General features: G+C 41.5%; 2 protein-coding genes across 2 annotated transcripts in view; one reads left to right on the top strand and one right to left on the bottom strand.

Annotated features, from left to right (window-relative positions):
- LOC139454590 (pre-mRNA-splicing factor ATP-dependent RNA helicase PRP16-like) overlaps positions 1-21,061 on the bottom strand; it is a 142,746-nt gene that overhangs the window by 40,294 nt on the left and 81,391 nt on the right. The window lies entirely within an intron of this gene.
- Positions 1,305-13,885, top strand: LOC139453066 (leucine-rich repeats and immunoglobulin-like domains protein 2). The gene is made up of 2 exons (XM_071234693.1): positions 1,305-1,369; positions 11,858-13,885. The coding sequence occupies exon 2, from the start codon at positions 11,859-11,861 to the stop codon at positions 13,869-13,871; it is 2,013 nt and encodes a 670-aa protein (XP_071090794.1). The 5' UTR covers positions 1,305-1,369; position 11,858; the 3' UTR covers positions 13,872-13,885.

Genomic DNA, 21,061 nt, shown 5'->3' with positions numbered 1-21,061 from the left:
AAACACCCATAGGACATCTGTGTTCACAGTCTATACATGATGAAACAGACCTAACACCCATAGGACATCTGTGTTCACAGTCTGTACATGATGAAACACACCAAACACCCATAGGACATCTGTGTTCACAGACTATTCATGATGAAACACACCAAACACCCATAGGACATCTGTGTTCACAGACTATTCATGATGAAACACACCAAACACCAATAGGACATCTGTGTTCACAGTCTATACATGATGAAACACACCAAACACCCATAGGACATCTGTGTTCACAGTCTATACATGATGAAACACACCAAACATCCATAGGACATCTGTGTTCACAGTCTATACATGATGAAACACACCAAACACCCATAGGACATCTGTGTTCATAATCACCACCCCTAACACTTCACACCACCCCTAACTCTCCACACCACCCCCAACTCTCCACACCACCCCTAACACTTTACACCGCCCCTAACTCTCCACACCGCCCCTAACTCTCCACACCACCCCTAACTCTCCACACCATCCCCAACTCTCCACACCATCCCCAACTCTCCACACCATCCCCAACTCTCCACACCACCCCCAACTCTCCACACCACCCCCAACTCTCCACACCACCCCTAACACTTCACACTACCCCTAACTCTCCACACCACCCCTAACTCTCCACACCATCCCCAACTCTCCACACCACCCCCAACTCTCCACACCACCCCCAACTCTCCACACCACCCCCCAACTCTCCACATCACCCCCAACTCTCCAAACCACCCCCAACTCTCCAAAGCACCCCCAACTCTCCACACCCCCCCCCAACTCTCCACACCACCCCTAACTCTCCACACCACCCCCAACTCTCCACGCCACCCCCAACTCTCCACGCCACCCCTAACTCTCAACACCACCCCTAACTCTCCACACCACCCCTAACTCTCCACACCACCCCCAACTCTCCACACCACCTCTCCACACCACCCCCAACTCTCCACACCACCCCTAACTCTCCACACCGCCCCTAACTCTCCACACCGCCCCTAACTCTCCACACCGCCCCTAACTCTCCACACCACCCCTAACTCTCCACACCACCCCCATCTCTCCACACCGCCCCTAACTCTCCACACCACCCCTAACTCTCCACACCGCCCCTAACTCTCCACACCACCCCAAACTCTCCACACCAACCCTAACTCTCCACACCACCCCTAACTCTCCACACCGCCCCTAACTCTCCACACCGCCCCTAACTCTCCACACCACCCTCACCCCTCCCGTCCCTTTGCACACAGCACTACCACACAACATTGCATTCTTCTCCGGCTATCTCCAGTGTCATCCTGCAGCTCACACTTCAGCTTGTCTCCAGGTAAGTCAGCCTGCCTGCCTGCCTGCCCAGGTTAAACACACAGCCACTTAAGTGTCCATGGTCAGTTCAGTTCCTGTTTATATTGTTTGTAAACTGCTGTCATCATGTTAACTACTAACTATAACTAACTCATAGTAAACAGCTCCAGACTGCAGGGTGGGAAAACAAATCACCATTATTTAATTACTTTTGAAATGATGGCTTATATATATGACAAGGTATATATGCAAGCCAATAATACAATAACTCTACAAGTTTACCCAACATAACAAGAGCTTGTGTATCTGTGTTAGTCATAATATATGATTGACATCACCTCAATACATGTACCAAGGGACATCTACCTGTGTATAGAGAGTATCTATCTGTGTATATCTACCTGTGTATAGAGGGTATCTACCTGTGTATATCTACCTGTGTATAGAGGGTATCTACCTGTGTATATCTACCTGTGTATAGAGGGTATCTACCTGTGTATATCTACCTGTGTATAGAGGGTATCTTCCTCTGTATTGAAGGTATTTACCTGTGTATAGAGGGTATCTACCTGTGTATATTGTGTATATCTACCTGTGTATTGAAGGTATCTACCTGTGTATAGAGGGTATTTACCTGTGTATAGAGGGTATCTACCTGTGTATATTGTGTATATCTACCTGTGTATAGAGGATATCTACCTGTGTATAGAGGGTATCTACCTATGTATTGAAGGTATTTACCTGTGTATAGAGGGTATCTACCTGTGTATAGAGGGTATCTACCTGTGTATATTGTGTATATCTACCTGTGTATTGAAGGTATTTACCTGTGTATAGAGGGTATCTACCTGTATATTGTGTACATATCTACCTGTGTATAGAGGATATCTACCTGTGTATATCTACCTGTGTATAGAGGGTATCTACCTGTGTTATGAAGGTATTTACCTGTGTATAGAGGGTATGTACCTGTGTACAGAGAGTATCTACCTGTGTATATTGTGTATATCTACCTGTGCATAGAGGATATCTACCTGTGTATATCTACCTGTGTATAGAGGGTATCTACCTGTGTATAGAGTGTATCTACCCGTGTATTGAAGATATTTACCTGTGTATAGAGGATATCTACCTGTGTATAGAGGGTATCTACCACTGTATATCTACCTGTGTATAGAGGGTATCTACCTGTGTATAGAGGGTATCTATCTGTGTATATCTACCTGTGTGTAGAGGGTATCTACCTGTGTGTAGAGGATATCTACCTGTGTATATCTACCTGTGTATAGAGGGTACCTACCTGTGTATAGAGGGTATCTACCTGTGTATATTGTGTATATCTACCTGTGTGTTGAGGGTATCTACCTGTGTATATTGTGTATATCTACCTGTGTAAAGTGGATATCTACCTGTGTAGAGAGTGTATCTACCCGTGTATTGAAGGTATTTACCTGTGTATAGAGGGTATCTACCTGTGTATAGAGGGTATCTTCCTCTATATTGAAGGTATTTACCTGTGTATAGAGGGTATCTACATGTGTATATTGTGTATATCTACCTGTGTATTGAAGGTATTTACCTGTGTATAGAGGGTATCTACCTGTGTATATCTACCTGTGTATACAGGGTACCTACCTGTGTATATCTACCTGTGTATAGAGGGTATCTACCTGTGTATATCTACCTGTGTATAGAGGGTATCTTCCTCTGTATAGAGGGTATTTACCTGTGTATAGAGGGTATCTACCTGTGTATATTGTGTATATCTACCTGTGTATAGAGGATATCTACCTGTGTATAGAGGGTATCTACCTGTGTATAGAGGGTATCTACCTGTGTATTGAAGGTATTTACCTGTGTATAGAGGGTATCTACCTGTGTATAGAGGATATCTACCTGTGTATATTGTGTATATCTACCCGTGTATTGAAGGTATTTACCTGTGTATAGAGGGTATCTACCTGTATATTGTGTATGGGTCATTCTAAAAAAAAGTGAGTTTTTTAGTCCGAGTTGAATAACAATTAAAATATTTATTTTAGATATGTTTAAACACAAGTGTTTTTTGTAGAACATACCATGGTGTCTGAAAGTTAAGTTTCAGTATTTCTTATTAGGTATTTTATTTTAATTAAAACTGCTTAATTGCGGTTAAATTGAGCTGAAGGGTGTGTCCGTAACCCTATGTTTGCACATCAACATTGTTTAATGTGGCTAAAAATAAAAAATATTATGTAAATAATGTTTATATATTGTACATTACCTTTCTAACTCATGATATAAAATTATCTTTTGAAGATACACTCTTTTATTTGTATTGGTTTTTGGTTAGAAACACTTGTACATAAAAAGGTGTCTGTCCTGTTACCAAGATGGATCAAAACTGAAAAATAAATAATCCTTCAAGATTCCCATAATTCAAAATAACAGAAATACAGCTTACTTCCTGTACTATCATGGCAGCAGTGTCCTTCAAGTGAGAGAAGACCTTGGATAATTCTGCTTGACAGGGAAGTTTAGTCCTATCATGAATACTCTTTTCTTATGTCTGTGCTGTTACTGCTCATTTTTGCCAAAACAAATATTTTTTTCTAAAACCATTTTTTCAGAATATTAGAAAATATGAACTGTTCACAATGCCATGTGGTCTCAACATTTCAAGGGAGGTCTCATTAAAAAAACCTGTAATTAATGTCAATTTGTCTATGCTGTTACTGTCTGTGCTGTTACCTTCAAACATGTAACAGGACAGACATTCCGTGGTAACAGCACAGACTTATCATCATCTTAAACTGTCTTTCCTTGTTTAACCAATCAATAATATCATTACCATAGGTGTATACACCAGGTGTATATCAACCTGTGTATTGAAGGTATTTACCTGTGTATAGAGGGTATTTACCTGTGTATAGAGGGTATCTACCTGTGTATATTGTGTATATCTACCTGTGTATAGAGGATATCTACCTGTGTATAGAGGGTATCTACCTGTGTATAGAGGGTATCTACCTGTGTATTGAAGGTATTTACCTGTGTATAGAGGGTATCTACCTGTGTATAGAGGATATCTACCTGTGTATATTGTGTATATCTACCTGTGTATTGAAGGTATTTACCTGTGTATAGAGGGTATCTACCTGTGTATATTGTGTATATCTACCTGTGTATAGAGGATATCTACCTGTGTATAGAGGGTATCTACCTGTGTATAGAGGGTATCTACCTGTGTATTGAAGGTATTTACCTGTGTATAGAGGGTATCTACCTGTGTATAGAGGATATCTACCTGTGTATATTGTGTATATCTACCTGTGTATTGAAGGTATTTACCTGTGTATAGAGGGTATCTACCTGTATATTGTGTATATCTACCTGTGTATAGAGGGTATCTACCTGTGTATAGAGGGTATCTACCTGTGTATAGAGAGTATCTACCTGTGTATTGAAGGTATTTACCTGTGTATAGAGGGTATCTACCTGTGTATAGAGGATATCTACCTGTGTATAGAGGGTATCTACCTGTGTATAGAGGGTATCTACCTGTGTATTGAAGGTATTTACCTGTGTATAGAGGGTATTTACCTGTGTATAGAGGGTATCTACCTGTGTATATTGTGTATATCTACCTGTGTATAGAGGATATCTACCTGTGTATAGAGGGTATCTACCTGTGTATAGAGGGTATCTACCTGTGTATTGAAGGTATTTACCTGTGTATAGAGGGTATCTACCTGTGTATAGAGGATATCTACCTGTGTATATTGTGTATATCTACCTGTGTATTGAAGGTATTTACCTGTGTATAGAGGGTATCTACCTGTGTATATTGTGTATATCTACCTGTGTATAGAGGATATCTACCTGTGTATAGAGGGTATCTACCTGTGTATAGAGGGTATCTACCTGTGTATTGAAGGTATTTACCTGTGTATAGAGGGTATCTACCTGTGTATAGAGGGTATCTACCTGTGTATTGAGGGTATCTACCTGTGTATAGAGGGTATCTACCTGTGTATTGAGGGTATCTACCTGTGTATAGAGGGTATCTACCTGTGTATAGAGGATATCTACCTGTGTATCTACCTGTGTATAGAGAGTATCTACCTGTGTATAGAGGGTATCTACCTGTGTATAGAGGGTATCTACCAGTGTGTTGAGGGTATCTACCTGTGTGTTGAGGGTATCTACCTGTGTGTTGAGGGTATCTACCTGTGTATAGAGGGTATCTACCTGTGTATAGAGAGTATCTACCTGTGTATAGAGAGTATCTACCTGTGTATAGAGGGTATCTACCTGTGTATAGAGAGTATCTACCTGTGTGTTGAGGGTATCTACCTGTGTGTTGAGGGTATCTACCTGTGTGTTGAGGGTATCTACCTGTGTGTTGAGGGTATCTACCTGTGTGTTGAGGGTATCTACCTGTGTATAGAGGGTATCTACCTGTGTATAGAGAGTATCTACCTGTGTATAGAGGGTATCTACCTGTGTATAGAGAGTATCTACCTGTGTATTGAGGGTATCTACCTGTGTGTTGAGGGTATCTACCTGTGTATAGAGAGTATCTACCTGTGTGTTGAGGGTATCACAAACAGCAATATCCTCGGGGCATACAAAGGGACAATGTCCAGCAGGTTTAATCACTTCTTACAACAAGCAATAGAGTGCCAGAGCCCTAGGCAGTGCATAGGGGGCACAGAAATCTGTAAAACACACAGGCTTCAAACATGGGCTCAATCCTGTTGTGAAATGAAATGGAGTCAAGAGGCCATGTGATGCACGAACATCCACTATCTCCGTGGTGACAGAGGCACCCCACCAGGGCAGGGTGACTGATAAGTACAGGTATTGCTGACATCATGTACCAAACACCCCACAGCCCTACCCTGCCGGCCTTCAACAAAAATATTTACCGATATATAGGTCAACAAAACAAACCTGTCCAAAACTACTATGGAAATATACTGCTACTTGACAAGGTTGCACATTCAATGTCCCACACACCTCCATGTTTGTTTGTTGTTTAACGCCACACTCAGCAATATTCCAGCTATATGATGGCAGTCTGTAAATAATGGAGTCTAGACCAGGCAATCCAGTGACTGATATCATGATATCATGCATCAAATCAAGTCAGAGAGTCTAACCATCTGATCCCATTAGGGTGGTCGGGTAGCCTAGCGGTTAAAGCGTTCGCTCGTCACCCCGAAGACCCGGGTTCGATTCCCGACATGCGTACAATGTGTGAAGCCCATTTCTGGTGTCCCCCGCCGTGATATTGCTGGAATATTGCTAAAAGCGGCGTAAAATCCAACTCACTCACTCACTCACTCTGATCCCATTAGTCACCTCTTAAGACAGGTATAGTCACCTGTTACAGCAAGCATGGGTTTCTGTAAGTTCACAATAACTTTACTTTCTCCTATCTCTGTTACTTCACATCTCACACAGTTATATAGCTGTTACTACACATCTCACACTGTTATATATAGCTGTTACTACACATCTCACACTGTTATATATAGCTGTTACTACACATCTCACACTGTTATATATAGCTGTTACTACACATCTCACACTGTTATATAGCTGTTACTACACATCTCACACTGTTATATAGCTGTAACTACACATCTCACAGTGTTATATAGCTGTAACTACACATCTCACACTGTTATATATAGCTGTTACTACACATCTCACACTGTTATATAGCTGTTACTACACATCTCACACTGTTATATAGCTGTAACTACACATCTAACACTGTTATATAGCTGTAACTACACATCTAACACTGTTATATATCTGTAACTACACATCTCACGCTGTTATATAGCTGTAACTACACATCTCACACTGTTATATATCTGTAACTACACATCTAACGCTGTTATATATCTGTAACTACACATCTCACACTGTTATATAGCTGTAACTACACATCTCACACTGTTATATAGCTGTAACTACACATCTCACACTGTTATATATCTGTAACTACACATCTCACACTGTTATATAGCTGTAACTACACATCTCACACTGTTATATAGCTGTAACTACACATCTCACACTGTTATATAGCTGTAACTACACATCTCACACTGTTATATATCTGTAACTACACATCTCACACTGTTATATAGCTGTAACTACACATCTAACGCTGTTATATATCTGTAACTACACATCTCACACTGTTATATAGCTGTAACTACACATCTCACACTGTTATATAGCTGTAACTACACATCTCACACTGTTATATATCTGTAACTACACATCTCACACTGTTATATAGCTGTAACTACACATCTCACACTGTTATATAGCTGTAACTACACATCTCACACTGTTATATATAGCTGTTACTACACATCTCACACTGTTATATATAGCTGTAACTACACATCTCACACTGTTATATATAGCTGTTACTACACATCTCACACTGTTATATATAGCTGTAACTACACATCTCACACTGTTATATAGCTGTAACTACACATCTCACACTGTTATATAGCTGTAACTACACATCTCACACTGTTACATATCTGTAACTACACATCTCACACTGTTATATAGCTGTTACTAAACATCTCACACTGTTATATAGCTGTAACTACACATCTCACACTGTTATATAGCTGTAACTACACATCTCACACTGTTATATATCTGTAACTACACATCTCACACTGTTATATATAGCTGTTACTACACATCTCACACTGTTATATATAGCTGTAACTACACATCTCACACTGTTATATAGCTGTAACTACACATCTCACACTGTTATATAGCTGTAACTACACATCTCACACTGTTATATATCTGTAACTACACATCTAACACTGTTATATAGCTGTAACTACACATCTCACACTGTTATATAGCTGTAACTACACATCTCACACTGTTATATATCTGTAACTACACATCTCACACTGTTATATAGCTGTAACTACACATCTCACACTGTTATATATCTGTAACTACACATCTAACACTGTTATATAGCTGTAACTACACATCTCACACTGTTATATAGCTGTAACTACACATCTCACACTGTTATATATCTGTAACTACACATCTCACACTGTTATATAGCTGTAACTACACATCTCACACTGTTATATAGCTGTATATCACACACTATCCTAACTCTTAAACATGCGCCTATGAATCAATTTATTTATGTTAAATATCTGGGAGATAATGTTAGAGAGTATAACCTGAATATTTTCCTTCCTGCAATCTGTTTAAAGTAAACAAAAGCCCTCCATGGTGAGGTGAGTAGAGAGAACTTTGTTACACCAGGCCACCCCACAGAATGTCACGGCTACCGGAAACAAACTGATCACCAACTACAAGCCAAAGTGATACACCTTCAGCAAAACAAGTGTTTCTTCTGCGACACACAGGTCAAGTTGTGACCTGCCGATTGTCACCCAACATACAAAACTAAAGTAAATGAGGCCTCTGTTGGCTGTCGGTGTCGTCCCTCCAGTCACAGCGTCATGCCATAGATGGAGACACACACTCAATACGCCTTAACTCTTCTGCTCCTAAACAACAGGACAAATCCACCTCCGAATGGCAATTTGTGCTCCAGAACTTAAAGATATTTCCGAAGTATTTATAAACAGAGCCTTACTAACTGTATAGAAAATGGAAAATTGTATTTTGTACTTTATTTATATTAATTCATTATTTCTTCCTTATTCCATATTAAGGTTGATTTGGCCATACAAAGGCATTATTGTCATAATATAACCACTTGCAAACACATTATCCAGCTCACAAGATATTTGGTTGACTGGATGCTATGGGGTTATATTCCCCTTGAGGAGACGCGTTAGCCTGGTGCTGCAGTGAGTGTTGTGTAAGACAGCACTGTCTGATGGTGCTTCAACTCTCAGGAAAGAAACACATGTGAGAAACCTAGCTGCTGTCTCAGTATCTCTACCACATCACAAATCACCCCAGGTAATACATACATTAAATAGACTTCATTACATCACTGGTATGTGTGATAAAGAATACCATCTCCTTTGGGCAGTAAACAGTCCTAGTAAAATGACCAGATTGCAGTCATGACCCAAGCCAGAGGGAGACTTTAGTCTGTTGAGTGTTTAAGTCTCTAAACAATAGCTAATTACAGATTAAGACAGGGTTAACAGACACAGAACGTAGTGTTTGGAGAACTTGGATCAGTTTCTGAGCGTAGTAGTCCTTTAAAGGGTTAATTCATCTTGAGTTGTATCACTGTTGCCAGCACTGGTGGTGAGCCGAAGCACTCATCAGTGTGAGCGACTCCCTCATCCCGGCACACCGGCGCTGTCAGGCTCCACAGCAAAGTAAGGCATGATAACTGCACTTCATTTCAGACATGGTTAAAGTTGTTAGAATGCTGTTGTAACATTTGTAGTTTGCATGAGCACTGGCGGCAGTGTGTGGCAGTAGGAGTGCACACTGCAGTCTTACCATTTACACTGCAGTGATACACCTCCATGTACACCTGACCACACAGGGCAGACAGTGATACACCTGGCCACACAGGGCAGACAGTGATACACCTGGCCACACAGGGCAGACAGTGATACACCTCCATGTACACCTGGCCACACAGGGCAGACAGTGATACACCTGGCCACACAGGGCAGACAGTGATACACCTCCATGTACACCTGGCCACACAGGGCAGACAGTGATACACCTCCATGTACACCTGACCACACAGGGCAGACAGTGATACACCTGGCCACACAGGGCAGACAATAATACACCTCCATGTACACCTGACCACACAGGGCAGACAGTGATACACCTCCATGTACACCTGACCACACAGGGCAGACAGTGATACACCTGGCCACACAGGGCAGACAGTGATACACCTCCATGTACACTTGGCCACACAGGGCAGACAGTGATACACCTCCATGTACACCTGGCCACACAGGGCAGACATTGACACACATGATGTTCTGTGAACTTCAAATATTTACATGTTGGTTTATAACTTCTGATTAATTTCAATAAATCTCCAGTAAATTCTAACAAGACATTGAAGAATGTTTGATTCTGATTGGTTTAAAAGAAGTTTCCTTTTTGCAACAGAAACCTCTTTCAAACCTATCAAGCACAAAAAACAACACTGTGTGTATGAACACATAGATAGGCTAGATATCAATCCATTTAAAAAGGCTGTTGATAACAGATAAGAACAGTCTACTGTATGAATATTTCCTCTATCAGACGCTTGGTCTCTAATACAAGCCAGGGCCCACTTGCAAAAAGCGATCTTAGTGCTAAGATGATCGTAACTACGATACTTTAACATAGGCTAAGAATAGTTGTAGTGCTAAGATTGCTTTGTGCAAGTGGGCCAAGGTCTCTAATAAGGAGCAAAAAAATGTGTTTTGTAATTTGATGTTGTCCCACTGTTGAGTAGATACCTCCTATTTTAATTTGAAACCAAGCGCTTGAGTGTGAGGTTTCAAATGTATAAATAACAGATATCTTCTCTACATTGGGAGATATCAAATTTCAAAACACAGTAGGTTTATCTCCATTCTACCATGATGGCAACAGTCCTCCAGGTATCCAGTAAAACTATATACTATTCATGGTAAGTCTTCCATTGACTGGAATACTTGGAACAGTTTTATTGGAGATTGTTTGTCTGGGGTTAATAAGTGTGTAAAGTAGTGTGTTTTAAACACCAGGTGTTCACATTACCAGGTGTAAAAAACGTCATTTTAGGTCGATGTTGCTTCATGCCGTAGTCTCCAGTATTCTTGCACCGTGGTCGGTCAGTAATGAAGTGTATGCCAGAGTACGAGGACACAATCAGACATGGCACCAGTCTGACAACCACGATCCATGTCAGTGGACTTGTATGCATACTGCTGTGTCATGGCACAAGTACAATCATATGAAAATACTTCTCTTTTGATATATGTGACCCACCAGGACCTTATGGGTGCTAGCATACAACTGTGTTATGGCGTAATAAAGACGATTGACGTCAACTTACTTTAGTGAAGATTGACATGTGTGATGTCATGTATCTCTACAATAGATATGAATATAAGCTTCTGAATTGTAGTATTGTTTTTTTCACACCTACAGTCCCTTATCTCCTGGTGGCTCACATTCATTGAGCAGCACATGCACATGCCTATAAATAGCACAGTGTGACCTCCCCATTCTGACAGGTGTCTATACCGGCTATAAATAGCACAGTGTGACCTCCTCATTCTGAGAGGTGTCTATACCGGCTATAAATAGCACAGTGTGACCTCCTCATTCTGAGAGGTGTCTATACCGGCTATAAATAGCACAGTGTGACCTCCCCATTCTGACAGGTGTCTATACCGGCTATAAATAGCACAGTGTGACCTCCCCATTCTGACAGGTGTCTATACCGGCTATAAATAGCACAGTGTGACCTCAGTCAGTGGGTTTGCTCTACATCTGTTGTTGTCTGTTTCAGGATGAGAGTTGTCGACATCATCGTCCTAGGGTCAATGCTGCTTCTGTTGCCTCCAGACAGTCAAGGCTGCTCGTTCCTCACCCAGGGGGGATGTACATGCAGATCGAGGGCCTCCGTCATTAAAATCCTGTGTCATTCATTTGACACCTCGAAACCGATCATCACATCCAACACCACCAAAGTCAATCTGCAGTTTCTGGACTTATCCTACAACAACCTCACTGAGTTGCCAGACAATCTCTTGGACTCTATTCTCAGTGTTGATGAAGTGGATCTTCAGCATAACCAGTTTGAACTATTTCCAGCCTTCCTCACCACCAAGAACATCACAGTCCTGACCCTGTCCCACAACCTGCTCACCACCCTGGACTCCCACGCTCTCAATGAGAAATCCACGGTCCGAACACTGGACGTGTCTAACAACCACATCAGCAGCTTCCACGTGTCCGAGAACCACACCCTCCAGCTGGACATGCTGAGACTGGACCACAACCGAATCACCCACGTGCCAGACACAATATGGAAGGCAGCAGGCAGTCTCAACCTGTCCTATAACAATATTTCCAGCCTGCCTAAGATCATTGGCTCCCACATCAAATATCTGATCCTTGAAGGAAACCAACTGCAGGAGATTGGTCCGGACACATTCAGTGAGCTTCAGTACCTGGACGAACTGTACTTGGGCAACAACCAGCTGGTGAAACTCACTGCCAATAGTTTCTATGGTGCTTGGGCATTGACAGAAATCAGTCTTGAGGAGAATGAACTTAAAACTATTGAAGGAGGGATCTTTAAGAAGCTTCAAAACTTGCTAAATCTCAACCTGGCCAAAAACAAAATTGAAGCAATTCCAAAAGGAACTTTTGATGGTCTTGAGGAGAGCATTCACAGATTGTCACTCGGGCAGAACAGGATATCACACATATCACCAACTGCATTTGCAAGTTTACAAAATCTGCGCTTTCTGGACCTGTCTGATAATCCATCACTTGGCGACATCACCCAGACTGAGTATCCCCCCCACATCATCTCCCTGGATCTGAGCAACTGCAGCCTGCAGACTCTTCCCGACTGCAAGTTTGCACTGTACATGGACCTTCAGTTCCTGGGACTTGCCCACAACAACCTGACCTGCGGCTGCCACCTCTCCTGGCTCTACAGCCGGCAGACCGGAACCCGCAAATACACCGCAGCCAACTACACACTACCAGACTGGAGATGCTTTGATTCCAGGCGTCAGCTTCAGCAAGTGTCGGCGGTCGCGGCGTGCGGCAACATGACGAAGCACTTGCAGCACTGCCACCTGAAACCAACCAGTCTCATCAATCCAGACACCATCAGCCTGAGTATTTCAGTCCAGGCTGAAGATGACAGCATCACCGTCACCTGGAGATTGAAATCCAAGGTTGAAATCCACGGACTCCTTGTGACATACTTGACCAAGGATGCTACAAAATTTGAATCCCCCATGCTGCACCCCAACAGCAGCAACTATGTGATGAGAGACATGAAGGTCATGGGCTCCTATACTGTCTGTGTCCACGTCTTACTGAATGCTACTTTTACCATCAAGAAGGCATGTGAGACGGAAGACTCCAACTTGGTGCAGATGCTGGTTGGAATCCTGGCCGGGACTGTGTTCCTGATTCCATGTGTTGCAGCCATGGCTTACATCCTGTACAAAGACCACCACATGATGAAAGCTTATGAACATCTCGAGGGACTGGAAGATGTTGTCATCACTGAAGGTCACACTGAGGTCAAACACAAGTCCAAGAAGGCTGCCGACAAGGTTCTAGGTGAAGGTCCAACTCATCGTTCAGAAATGGCTGAACATTCCACCCAATCAGGGAACAAAGGTGATATTGAAACTGTCATTGCTTTGCAGACTCCATTACCTTCCAAAAGTAATACTTCATTTGTGGCAGACTGTGGCAGCACGCACAGTCCATGTGAGAAGTGTAGAGATTGTGACAGCAGTCAGGAACAGGAGACATTCAATACAAAGCTGTGACGCTGACGAGGCTTACTGGGGAATCCTGCCTTGTGTTGTATCATCAACACCTTGTACAATCAGTACAAAGTACAACTAGTACAGTTTAACCAGTGCCTTGTATAAGTACCCTGTACCATCAGCACCACGTACAACTAGTACAGTTTAACCAGTGCCTTGTATGATAAGTACCCTGTACCATCAGTACCACGTACAACTAGTACAGTTTAATCAGTGCGTTGTATGATAAGTACCCTGTACCAGCAGTACCACGTACAACTAGTACAGTTTAACCAGTGCCTTGTATGATAAGTACCCTGTACAATCAGTACAAAGTACAACTAGTACAGTTTAACCAGTGCCTTGTATGATAGGTACCCTGTACAATCAGTACCACTTACAACTAGTACAGTTTAACCAGTGCCTTGTACGATAAGTACCCTGTACCATCAGTACCACTTACAACTAGTACAGTTTAACCAGTGCCTTGTATGATAAGTACCCTGTACAATCAGTACCACGTACAACTAGTACAGTTTAACCAGTGCCTTGTATGATAAGTACCCTGTACAATCAGTACAAAGTACAACTACTACAGTTTAACCAGTGCCTTGTATTATAATTAACCTGTACAATCAGTACCACATACAACTAGTACAGTTTAATCAGTGCCTTGTATGATAAGTACCCTGTACAATCAATACCACGTACAACTAGTACAGTTTAACCAGTGCCTTGTATGATAAGTACCCTGTACAATCAGTACCACGTACAACTAGTACAGTTTAACCAGTGCCTTGTATGATAGATACCCTGTACAATCAGTACAAAGTACAACTAGTACAGTTTAACCAGTGCCTTGTATAATAAGTACCCTGTACAATCAGTACAAAGTACAACTAGTACAGTTTAACCAGTGCCTTGTATGATAAGTACCCTGTACAATCAGTACAAAGTACAACTAGTACAGTTTAACCAGTGCCTTGTATGATAGGTACCCTGTACAATCAGTACAAAGTACAACTAGTACAGTTTAACCAGTGCCTTGTATGATAAGTACCCTGTACCATCAGTACAAAGTACAACTAGTACAGTTTAACCAGTGCCTTGTATGATAAGTACCCTTTACCATCAGTACAAAGTACAACTAGTACAGTTTAACCAGTGCCTTGTATGATAAGTACCCTGTACAATCAGTACAAAGTACAACTAGTACAGTTTAACCAGTGCCTTGTATGATAAGTACCCTGTACAATCAGTACCACGTACAACTACTACAGTTTAACCAGTGCCTTGTATGATAGATACCCTGTACAATCAGTACAAAGTACAACTAGTACAGTTTAACCAGTGCCTTGTATAATAAGTACCCTGTACCATCAGTACAAAGTACAACTAGTACAGTTTAACCAGTGCCTTGTATGATAAGTACCCTGTACCATCAGTACCACGTACAACTAGTACAGTTTAACCAGTGCCTTGTATGATAGGTACCCTGTACAATCAGTACAAAGTACAACTAGTACAGTTTAACCAGTGCCTTGTATGATAAGTACCCTGTACCATCAGTACAAAGTACAACTAGTACAGTTTAACCAGTGCCTTGTATGATAAGTACCCTGTACCATCAGTACCACGTACAACTAGTACAGTTTAACCAGTGCCTTGTATGATAAGTACCCTGTACCATCAGTACCACGTACAACTAGTACAGTTTAACCTGTGCCTTGTATGATAAGTACCCTGTACCATCAGTACCACGTACAACTAGTACAGTTTAACCAGTGCCTTGTATGATAAGTACCCTGTACCATCAGTACCACGTACAACTAGTACAGTTTAATCAGTGCCTTGTATGATAAGTACCCTGTACCATCAGTACCACGTACAACTAGTACAGTTTAACCAGTGCCTTGTATGATAAGTACCCTGTACCATCAGTACCACGTACAACTAGTACAGTTTAATCAGTGCCTTGTATGATAGGTACCCCACAAGCCACCTCCAAACCCCCACAGCAATCGACTTTACCTTCACCACCCCCCATCTCCATTCTAAACTCTGCTGGGAGGCCCATTCGGACACATGGGGCAGTGACCACACGCCCATCAAAATTTCTCTATCCCTACCCACCCAAACCCCACCCCCAACCCCATCCCAATCCGCCCCCCCCCTCATACCACACCCCCCAACAGTCCAATTTCAATCTAAAAAAGGCTGACTGGAAAACATTCCACACACTTTGCAATCAAATAAACCCACACAATATACACAACACCGACAACGACATCTTCAATACAAACTTCACAAATACAATACATAATATAGCCCTTAAGTGCATCCCAACAGTCAAAATCTCACCGCACCTTATCACTGTCCCTTGGTGGAGCTCAGAAATAGAAAATTCTAGAAAACTTAGGAAAAAAGCTTTAAATAAAGCCAAGCGGGACATAACCAAACTCCCCTTGGCAAAAAATCTTAGAAATTCAACTAAACAACTTATAAGAGCAGCCAAAAGAAAACATTGGGAAACATTTACCAGCTCCTTGAAAATGGGGAAACAAAATACCAAAATTTTATGGAAAAAACTTAAAGCCATAAAGGGCACTTCCAAATCCTTCTCAGCCCCATCTTTTCCTAACGTAAATACAGACAAAGAAAAGGCTAATGCCATGGCTGCTCACTTCTCGGCCACTAGCAGCTCCGCCAACCATACTCCCATCATGCAAGACACTATTAAAAACCACCCCCCCTACTCTCACAGACCCCCCTCACTGGCATGTCATTCAAGAAAATAATAAACATCTATGAACAACAAACAGCCCTTAATAACAAAAATACAGCCCCGGCCACAGGCCCAGATAACATTAGTTACACTATCCTTAATCACCTTCCCCTTAAAATCCAAAACTCCTTCTTCAACTATTCAACCAAATTTGGACTTCTGGCTCCCTCCCACACTCTTGGAAAACAGCCCTAGTGGTACCGGTTCTTAAACCAGGCAAGCCCCCCAAAGAATCGGATTCCTATCGCCCCATTTCATTAACTTCCCATATTTGCAAAATAATGGAATCCATCATAAATAACAGACTTAAATTCCAAATTTCATCCCAGAAACTACTTAATGAGGATCAGAGTGGTTTTATGTCTAATCGACAAACTTTAGACCACGTTTTACATTTAGAACATGACGTAAAAACAGCACTCGCCCAAAAACATTACACTGTGGCCATTTTCATCGACTTTAGTAAAGCATTTGACATGGTTTGGCATCATGGCCTAATCCAAAAACTTAAAGCAAAAGCCATAGATGGTAGAATTTTAAACTTCATACACTCCTTCCTAACAGACAGAAACATCACAGTTAAAACCAACAACACTCTATCTGATCCACATACTTTAGACAACGGCACCCCACAGGGTAGTATAATTTCCCCAACACTATTCAACTTTATGATTGACGACATTTTCCCATCTAAAACTAAGAATATCACCACTGCAAAATTTGCTGATGACATTTCTTTCTGGACGTCGTCAACATCTCTAAATCAAATCCAAAAAAGAATTCAACCCCTTCTTAAACATATAGAACTTTGGGCTACCCAGTGGGGATTCCAAATTAACACTAATAAAACCATCGGCTTACTTTTCAAAAACAGACATAAGCCAAATTATACACCCAAACTCACCCTTAATGATCAAAACATCTCATTCAAAAAGGAAGCTAAATTTCTGGGTATTACCTTTGACCAGCACCTAACATGGGCTCCCCATATTCATAATTTGGTCACATCTTGTCAAAAAGACCTAAATCTAATGAGAGCCATCAGCGGCACTGATTGGGGCACTGACAAACAAACAATACTTAATATATACAAGTCATTAATTCAATCTAAGATTTACTATGCCGCTCCTGTCCTCAACTCCATATCAGAAACATTAAATAATAAACTAAACTCCATACAATATAAAGCCCTTAAAACAGCCCTGGGCACTAGAACCGGTACAGCCCTAAACACCCTCCAGCTTCTATCAGGAACCACATCTATCCAACTCCGGCGTAATCAAACCATCCTAAACTACTGGGCTGGGGCCCAACAAAACCCCATCCTAAAACAAATCATTACTAAATACAACAATCTTAGACCTGCAACCCTTAAAAAATTCAAAAACAATCACACACTAGCCCCCTATCTTACACATCTCTACAAACTTATTAAAACCCATAAGCTAGAAAACATCAAACACCTAGACCCCCCAAACATATTCATAAATGACAACCCCCCCCCCCCCCCCCGAAACAGATCTTTCACTCCATAAAACATTCACCTCACACCCTGACCCCAAAAATCTAGACAAAAAAGCAATCTCCAACAACTACATTAACCAAAACTGGCCCAACCACACCTATATCTACACCGATGCATCTCAGACAAATAACGACATAACAGGTCTAGGCATACAGATCACACAACCTACACCAATCACCACAAATTTTCATTATACCAACTACACACATATCATCACAGCAGAACTACTGGCTATACAATGTGCATTCCACTACATTAAAATATCCACTGATTCAAACTTCCTTATTATTTCAGACTCATTAGGTGCATTAACCCAAATCTACAACAAAAAATCTAAATCAAGGCAAGATATAATAAACAACATCATAGACATCCACACAAAACTCTTAGAAACCAACAAAACAATAACTCTTCTATGGGCACCTGCACACACTGGCATAACAGGCAACCAATTAGCAAACACAGGAGCAAAACTAGCCACCACCCAACCATCACCAAGTATTAACTTCACAACCAGTAAGGCCGAGATAAAATCATTAATCAAAAGAAATACTATATCTCAAAATTTCAAATCAAATATTCAAAACTGTAAGTCAATATTGACAAAATCTCTTTACAATAAGCCAGTCACAAAGCGTCGGAACTTCACAAAGTCTATTTTAGCAGATAAAATCATAAATAGAATGTTAAGCGGCCAAACTAATCTACACGAAACACTCCACAAACAAAACAGACACCCACACCCAAACTGCACCCACTGTAACATACCTGAAACCCTAGATCATATATTCAACTACTGTCCACAATATAAACAACAACAAACACAACTATACAACTCTCTTCCCCCACAGCTCAAAAACAACATTCAACTGCTCCTTGACCCCTTTAACCATACCGCTAAATTCTCCCATATAGCTACATTCCTTAAAACAACAAATCTAATAAGCAAACTTTAGAAAAATCCCAACAAATTACAGCTTAACTACTATACCTAAAACCCACACTTTTACAATTTCGGATCGGGATCCAAATTCTCAGCGCGGACTGACTTCTCCGACGTCCGCGCCTCAAAATTCTATAGCGGATTGTCCTCAGTGACGTCCGCGCACTCAACCCATAGCGCGGATTGTCTAGCGCTTCAAAACCCACATTATATCACGCGCGACAAATTCGCCGATATCCATACTATAACAATAATGACCGTTCAACCAGCCACCAACCCAAGCCCAGCTTCCACGCTCACGGCCAATACTCACCCCCCCTCTCCTGACTCCCTATCCCAGCCAGTAAGCCCAAACTTTTTATAATAGGTTTCTCACCCCCCCACCGTTATTTTTTTTCATTTTATAGTACATATTATTACTTAGCATGTCAGCTTAACTGATTATATACTATTCTAAGTCTCTACACTAGTTATCTCCCTTAGACTAGGCTTCTTACAGCTCTACATCTCCACTGCTATATCTTCTCACCCTTCACACCCCTTTACTATATTTCTTTCTTCTTTACCCCCCCTAATTTACATTTTTTTGGGCCAGCCGATTACTTATGTATTCCCCATTATTATTTATTATTGTTAACCCGTCTGGCCCCGACTGCGAAATAGCCAACGGCTGAAGCGGTCGTAAAATCTCCATAATCATCATCATTCGGTCTTGCTTGTCAGCAGTATAAGGATCTATACCAAAACGTCACTTTTTACAGTATTAAAGATGGTGTTATCCATAAATTGTGTCCACTTTGAAATCCCTTATACCCCACCATGAACAAGACAGGCTGCACATGGATGTCTGAGATGCAGAATACATCCCTTATACCCCACCTGGCCCACCATTAACAAGACAGGCTGCACATGGATGTCTGAGATGCAGAATACATCCTTTATACCCCACCATGAACAAGATAGGCTGCACATGGATGTCTGAGATGCAGAATACATCCCTTATACCCCACCTGGCCCACCATTAACAAGACAGGCTGCACATGGATGTCTGAGATGCAGAATACATCCTTTATACCCCACCATGAACAAGATAGGCTGCACATGGATGTCTGAGATGCAGAATACATCCTTTATATCCCACCATGAACAAGACAGGCTGCACATGGATGTCTGAGATGCAGAATAAATCCCTTATACCCCACCATGCTTTTCCACATGTCATTGAAAGTGACAAGTCTAAATAGCACTGATTTAATCGGCTCCCATCATTAGTGTCGGATAAAGCAGATTGTCGGATTAACAAGACTTGACTGTATATAATAAGAATCTGTATAATTACTGTCTTGAATAATCAGTGTCCTGTGCAATTACTGTCCTGTGAAAGCAGTGTCTGGACTGCTCAGTGTCATTTATCACCAACTGTCCAAAATAACCAATTGTCCTGTATAATTAGTTATGTATGATCGGCGTCCAGTGTAACCAGTATCTGGTATACTCAGTGTCCCGTATAACCAGTATCCTGCATAAGTGTCCTGAATACTCAGTGTCCTGTATAACTAATGTCTTGTATAACTTATGTTCTATATAACCAGTGTCCTGTATAACCAGAATCCTGTATGATCACTGTCCTGCATAACCAGTATCCTGAATACTCTTTTTTTTATTTTAAATATTTGGTATCCTGAATATTCAGTGTCCTGTATAACCAGTGTCCTGTATAACCAGCGTCCTGTAAAATGACTACTGAGTAGGTATGCAGGGTGTCAACCATGAACATGTGTACAAGCCTCCCTCCATAGGTGCCAGAATGTTGACGGTGTGATGAACAGGACAACATGTTGTTTAGACCCATGCAGGGTGTCAACCATGAACATGTGTACAAGCCTCCCTCCATAGGTGCCAGAATGTTGACGGTGTGATGAACAGGAGGACAACATGCTGTTTAGACCCATGCAGGG

Source organism: Haliotis cracherodii, unplaced genomic scaffold (genome assembly GCF_022045235.1).
Source record: "Haliotis cracherodii isolate W230 unplaced genomic scaffold, xgHalCrac1.p SCAF_10, whole genome shotgun sequence".
Taxonomy (NCBI): Eukaryota; Metazoa; Mollusca; class Gastropoda; order Lepetellida; family Haliotidae; genus Haliotis; species Haliotis cracherodii.
The sequence above is the reverse complement of the archived record's forward strand: the minus strand, read 5'-3'. Positions and strand labels throughout refer to the sequence as shown.